Source organism: Bos mutus, chromosome 6 (genome assembly GCF_027580195.1).
Source record: "Bos mutus isolate GX-2022 chromosome 6, NWIPB_WYAK_1.1, whole genome shotgun sequence".
In the NCBI taxonomy this organism is placed as follows: domain Eukaryota; kingdom Metazoa; phylum Chordata; class Mammalia; order Artiodactyla; family Bovidae; genus Bos; species Bos mutus.
Window position 1 is genome coordinate 110,853,290 of NC_091622.1, and position 6,878 is coordinate 110,860,167.

The 6,878-nt window shown below is 47.2% G+C and overlaps 1 protein-coding gene across 1 annotated transcript; it reads right to left on the minus strand.

Moving 5' to 3' along the window:
• Positions 1-1,698: 1,698 nt before the first annotated feature.
• On the minus strand, positions 1,699-4,742 carry LOC102278094 (fibroblast growth factor-binding protein 1). Its single transcript, XM_005906245.3, has 2 exons — positions 4,592-4,742; positions 1,699-2,754 (listed from the first exon to the last, which is right to left on the minus strand). The coding sequence occupies exon 2, from the start codon at positions 2,732-2,734 to the stop codon at positions 2,030-2,032; it is 705 nt and encodes a 234-aa protein (XP_005906307.2). The 5' UTR covers positions 2,735-2,754; positions 4,592-4,742; the 3' UTR covers positions 1,699-2,029.
• Between the last annotated feature and the right edge of the window lie 2,136 nt (positions 4,743-6,878).

Genomic DNA, 6,878 nt, shown 5'->3' on the forward strand with positions numbered 1-6,878 from the left:
TTCTTTCCATGGTGTGGTGAGGAGGAGCTTAGGGAGTGTCTGGACGTTGGTTAAGTTCTCTTGGGAGTGGGGGCCAAGTTCACAGGTCAGGTCCTGGGCTCTGCTCTGCAATGATATTGCAGTCTTTGATGTTTCTGAACACACCAAGTGGGGTCCAGTCATTGGAATATAAACACCACTAAGACAGAAATATTTTTTCTTTCCTGTTTGCAGGTATTTTTGTCCTCTAGATCCATAGTAGGAGCTCACAGCTCATTAATTAATTACAGAGTATTTTCACTGACTGTTTAAACATTCTTACCCAGGAGAGTCACCTGGCTTGATTCCTCACTGCATTTAGATCTAATCTCAAAAATCACCTCCACCGAGATGCCTCCCTTGACTGTATCACCTAAGGCTGGTTACTGTCCATTGATTTCACCCCTTTCTCCTCCTTGACTTTTCCTCTCTGTCACTTGTATATTTGTGCATTTTGGTTGCTTTCCCCACTGGGAGCTCCATGGAGGCAGAGTGTTCATCGCTGGTGCACTACTGTCTCTCTAGTCGCTAGGACAGAGGCTGCAAGAGTCTGTGCTCAATGAATGATGTTCTGGGTGAACTAGTGAATGAATAAATGAATGAACACATGCATACTCCATGGAAAGAACTTAGCATAGAGTCTGGGCCATAGAGAGTGAGAGAGAACTATTTGTGTTGATGCTGTTAAAGATGATATCCAAATGTACTCTGGGGCTGTCAGACTCTGGGTGGACTGCTGACAAACCTCTGTGTAGGTCCTGGTAGGCTGATGAGTGTGGGAGGCCCTCTTCCACCCCATTTGCCATTCCTCCCTGCCACCAACTCTAAAAAGACCCCAGAGATCAGTATTTCTGCCAACTTCCGCTCCTTACTTTTTGTTCATTGTGGAATTGTGACATGACTTTGGGGCTACATCCTTCTCTCTCCCCAACTCTTGAATTCAAACCCTTTCAGATCTTTCAGACTAGCATGTAAATGGCTAACAACAACATCATCCCTGCATTTCACCATCATCTACCCACGTGGCCTCTCCCATCTTTTAGGATCTTTCTCATCTCTTTGCTTTCATATATCTGTCAACTGGCGATCGTGCCTCCATTCTGCCCATTTCCTACCTAAAGATACTCTCCAAGCTCTAACTTTGGTATCACCTCTCCTGTTAAGCTCAGCCTGAGATCTCCCAAAAGTTTCTGCCTCTTCTCTCTGGGGTTCCACCCTGAGTTTCCCTCTTACACTGGAATCTTCCTCTCAGGGCACTGTACCTATCCAGGCCCATCTCTCCAAGCTCCGGAGTCCTGTATATGGTGAGTGATGACGGAAGCCCTAACTTGAAGCCTTAGAGGATGTTGCTCCAGCTCATGGATGTGGTTTGTTGATGTCCTGGCTTTGAATCCTGCCTCCCCTCCTCCCATCTGTGAGCCCCTGACAGGTGTCTTCATCACATGATACTTCAGGTGACCCACTTGAAATCAGTTCAGTAAGCATCAAATACCACGGATCAAAGACTGAAATTGTGAAGATAGGGATTCAGGAATGGATCACTTTATGAGATGACCTGGGATGGCTGGTGAACAGGATATTTTTTCCACTGATATATGAGGACCTGTTTGCAAGTTCATTGGAACTAGGCAGAGAGAAATCAAACAAGGGTTGAACATATTTCTGAAAAAGGCACAGGGCTTTATTATCTTAATTGGGCAGAAAGTGCACTGTACTGAAATCACCACTCTGACTCATTCAGTTCAAAGACTGGTCCTTACTGCCCATAGAAACAAAGCTTTGTGGGCCATGGAAAAATACAGAGGACTATAGCCTCTTAAGATCACATCTAAGGAAATGAATACAAAACAAATTCCAAACACAGAGACAAAAATTGCAAAATCTGTTCAAATAGTCCATTGCTCACCCATAGCACAAATGTTCATCTGACAGGGAGTTAGGAGATCTTTACAGCATATGAAAAGGCTTTGACGTGACACCGCCTAAAGGACCCTGTTCTCTTTCAACCTCATTAGCATGAACTGCCCTGTACCATGGAGAGGAAGAATTTGCACAAAGAGCCCCAGGTCTCCCCACAGTACTCCAGGGCTGCCTTCCTTTGGTTTTTCAAGTCTTCCTCCTCACACTGAGGATCTTTGGTGGCCATGGTCTGGGTCTTTTCTGGGCTGGAGGAGGTAGTCACTTCAACTGTGTCCATGGGAGAGGGCTCCATTAACTCCTGGCTGGGTTTCTTGATCCTAATCAGAGTAGAGTTCACCAGCTTGAGATTCGATTCTGGAAAGTTCTTTCTGCACACCCTGGTCTTCAGGACACTCTTGGCATCACCACAGATGACCTTCTGAGAACGCAGATTCCGGCCAATTTGTTTCCAATAGGCGTTGTTTTTGTGCAACTCTAGGCATGAGGTTGGATTGCCAGTGAAGAAACAGGAAAACGTGTTGTCCTGTTGGGTGCACTCGACCTTCAGCGCGATGCCCTCCTCCTGCTTGGTCACCGCCCATCTGCAGTCAGCGTGGTCCGGAGTGACGAACTTGCCTTTGATCGGGTGCTTGGTTGGCTGGCTCCTCGGCTCCTTCCCGGGCTTGCCCAGAGCAAGCGATTCATCTGTGCTGGCTTTGCTGCCATGTCTATTCCTTCCTTCCTTTTTGGCCTCCACCAAGAGCATCGGAACAGCCAGGAAGAGGAGGGAGAGCAGGGTGAGGCCGTGGGTCCTCATGCCTTCAGCTTGGTGGGAACCTGTTTGACAAAAGGCAGGTGAGTCAGCGCTGGGCTGGAGGAGGACCCTCCCCTCCACCTGGCATAGGTCTGCCTGCTTCAGGGTGAGATCCAAGAACCTTCTGTTTCTTGGAATCAGTAGACAATGCTCTATTCGCATTTCTGCTTGAGCCTTGAATGCCAGAAACTTCATGCTCTTCGCTTACTCTTCTGCACCCTGTGAACCCCGTCAGTCCTCACGCCCTCATCCCCTCACTCAGTTACTCCAGCTCCATTCAACATTCAGTGCACTTTCATGGGGTACTGACTACTAGCCATGCCCTAGACTAGATGTTGAATTGATCAAGGTGAATAAGAAAGTCTCACATCTTAAAAACTTGGAGGCAACTCTTTGGGGGAATCTAATAAGCATTGACCTGGAGTTTGTCCCAACCATGTCCCCCAGCCTGATCTTGGATAAGTCCCTCTCCCTCTCTGGGTCTCAGCTCCTTTATCTGAAAATCAAGATGTTGGGTGACATGATTGTCGACTCTCTTTCAGCTCTGGTGGGCTGAGTTTCTATCTCACCGTTCCACATGGACTCAGATGATCACACAGTGAGAAAGGACATGTTAAGTGACACACAAGGTTATGTCTGACCCAAGGCTAAATATGCATGAGGTCTGGACACTCTGAGATGAGTGGGTTGGTGAGCAGGGGCATTTGGGCTTCAGTAAGAGCCCAGGGAATGGCATGAAGAATGGGTGATCACACAGTTTGACTGGGCAAAGTCAACCATGAGAACAGAGGTGAGTTTCCACTAGTGCATTTAGAACACTTTGTCACTGTCCTTACCATACAGAAAGTCCCCAGTCAATGCTTTTAAAAATAAATCATTAAAGACATAGGATGACTTTAACTGTTACACTAAACTGAAGAGATTTTACCATGTGGGCAACCAGCCCTCAAAGAGGAGAATTAGCATTTCTATTTGACACCAACTCCGTGCTAAGCACATGACCTGTGTTTCACTTTCACCTTGTTAATTCACACAAGAACCTTGCCTGGCGGGTCATAATACATCACCACCAGGTAACAGGCATGACAGTTAAGGTTCAGAGCGGCAAATAAATTGCTCAATATCCCATAGTGGGCAAGTGACGCAGTTGGGACAGGCAGCCGGAACCTCTCCTGGTCCTTTATACCACTGCGCCCGTCCCTGAATCCCTCTTGCTTTCACCTTACTCGGCCTTTCAGAAATTAAAAAAAAGCGATTAGGAACAACTCACTTCGTCTGGCTTAGTTCTTGATGATAAGATCATTCATATTGCCAGTGCTCCATTTGAAAAGAATACAGACTTTTGTTTAAGAAGAGGCTAATTAGAGGAATAGTCTCAATCCCATTATCTACCCTGGGCATATGGCCTCTTGTTAGGACTGATAAAGGGACAGAGGGAAAGTGTCAGTCACTCAGTCATGTCTGACTCTTTGCAATCCCATGGTCTAAAGCCTGCCAGGCTCCCCTATTCACGGAATTCTCCAGGCATTAGTACTAGAGTGGGTTGCCCTTCCCTTCCCCAGGGGATCTTCCCGACCCGGAGATCAGACCCCGGTCTCTCTTACATTGCAAGCAGATTCTTTACCATCTGAGCCTCCAGGGAAGCCCTTCCTGATAAAGGGAAGACAGTCACAATATGTGGGCTCCCAAAATGAAGCTGGGCTGGGAGCTAGGTATGTCAGATAATTCCTCACAGCAGTGGGACTCAGCCCTTACTTGTCCCTGAGGAGATCCAGGTTCCAGGAACCTGAGGTCCTTAAGGGAGCTGGGGTGGGGGTGGGGGGTGGCAAGGAATGAACTCTTCAGAGAGCCAGCTCTTACCTTGTTCTGAGCGTGCAGGTCCAGTGGGACCCCAGATGGGAGAGGAAGCTTGCAGGCTTACCGTGGTCTCATCCACCGTGAGAGGCCGGGAAGGCCCTTTATATAAGAGCCCACACAGACAGGGTTTTTACACCTCACATACCTGTGTCACTTTATTCACACTCCTCCCAGCCACGCCCCTTCAGAGAGAGCCAGTTCCTGCAGGGAAAGTGCTTGGCGTAATCCTGTCTGTAAGTGTGGGAGGTGGGGAGTGTTACATGCGTGGCATTAGACCTGGTTCTTCCAAGCCAGTTTCTTTCCCCCAGTGGCCAACTGAGCACAGCCTTGCAAAGACCCTCTGTGATGGGAAGAGGACCCCAGGAGCAGAATCTTGGCGGGGTGGGGGGGAGTTATGAACAATAACTCATTCTACCCAAAGTTCTCCCTTAAATCTCGTCAGAGCCCCTCCATGATATACCAACCTACACTCTTGTTGCTCAGTCACTGAGTCATGTCCGACCCTACGACCCCACAGACTGCAGCCTGCCAGACTCCCCTGTTCTTCACTATCTCCCAGAGTTTGTTCAAATTCATGTTCATTGAGTCAGTGATGCCACCCAAACATCTCATCCTGTGTCGCCCCCTTCTTTTGCCTTCAATCTTTCTCAATAGCAGAGTCTTTTCCAATGAGTCAGCTCTTTGCCTCAGGTGGCCAAGGTATTGGAGCAACAGCTTCAGCATCAGTCCTTCCAATCCAATTCGTCCCATTTTACAGATGGAATTTTGGAGCTTGAAGATATTTGGGGCTGGGCCAAGATCACAGGGCTAGGAGGATGAGGAGCCCAGGGTTTAAAGCCTGGACTCTGGACTCTGCCCTCTTTTTACCTGACACACTGGGGAAACTGGGGAAACCACCCTAGCATTTGAATTCCCATTTTCACCTGAGGCACTTGAAGTTACCAGCTGGGCAGAGGAACCCTTGGGCCCTGAGAGGCCAGCAAAGTGGAAATTCCTGATCTGGGTCTTGTTAAAAGTTTACACCCTGTGGTCACAGGTGGGGTCCTCACTCTGCTGAGCCTCCTCTAGGCACGGCCGAGCAGTAGGATGATCTAGTGGAGCCCCGGACACAGCATTCATTTAGCTGTGATCTTAACCTCTCTGACCCTCCCTCTGCTCATCGACTGACAACTGACAGTAACAGCACCTCATTTAGGGTCTTGTGTTGAATTATTTGGGCTTCCCAGGTGGTGCTAGTGGTGAAGAACCTTCCTGTCAATGCACGAGATGTAAGAGACGTGGGTTCAACCCCTGGGTCAGGAAGTATTCTTGTCTGGAAAACCGCATGGACAGAGGAGCCTGGTGGACTAAATTTTTCAGGAAGCTGAGCCATTAGCATCAAGCGAAGCAGAACAGATTTGGTTCATAAAGTGGACTTTAGTTGTATTCTTTAAAAAACAGGTACATTTTGTTTCCTTACTGAGAACATAAAAAGAACTCACGTCTGCAATTATATGGACTTCACTACATTTTATTATTTTACTTTTCATGATGTTTGAGCTTAAGAAGTTGTTCCTTTTCTTCTTGACTCAGCTGTAAGGAAAGCAATAGCATAAGAACTATAAGAGTAATAAGTAACAGATGGCAGCTGACCCTTGCCTTTAGGACGGGAACAATGAGGAGTCCTGGGGGCGATGACAAACTGGGTAGTTCCTGATGTCTAAGTGTCAACACTCAGCTCCAGGTGACAGAAAACATGTGGGCATGAGGTCAATATTCTCAGACCTAGTGAATTTTTCCACATATACTTTTACTGGAGTATAATTGCTTTACAATGTTGTCTTGGTTTCTGCTGTACAGCAGTGTGATATATATATATATATATATATATATATATGTATAAATACAAACACACATACATCCCCTCCTTCTTTAGCCTCCTTCCCACCCACTCCCGTCCCACCCATCTGGGTCCCCACATAGCACCGAGCTGAGCTCCCTGTGCTATACAGCAGGTTCCCACTAGCCATCTATTTTCCACATGCTAATGTATATATTTCCATGCTACTCTCTCAGTTTGTCCCACGCTCCTCCCCCCTTCCTGTGTCCGCATTTCTATTTCCTACCCTGCAAACACATTCATCTGTACCATTCCTCTAGAGTCCACCTATGTGCTTTAATACGTATCTAGTTTTCTCTCTCATCTGACTTACTTCACTCTGTATGACAGTCACTAGGTCCATCCACGTCTCTGCAGATGACTCAGTTTTATTCCTTTTCATGGCTGAGTAATATTCCATTGTATGTGTGT

Coding starts and splice junctions, on each gene's coding strand:
- LOC102278094 (XM_005906245.3), bottom strand. CDS start 2,734: ATGAGGACCCACGGCCTCACCCTGCTCTCCCTCCTCTTCCTGGCTGTT.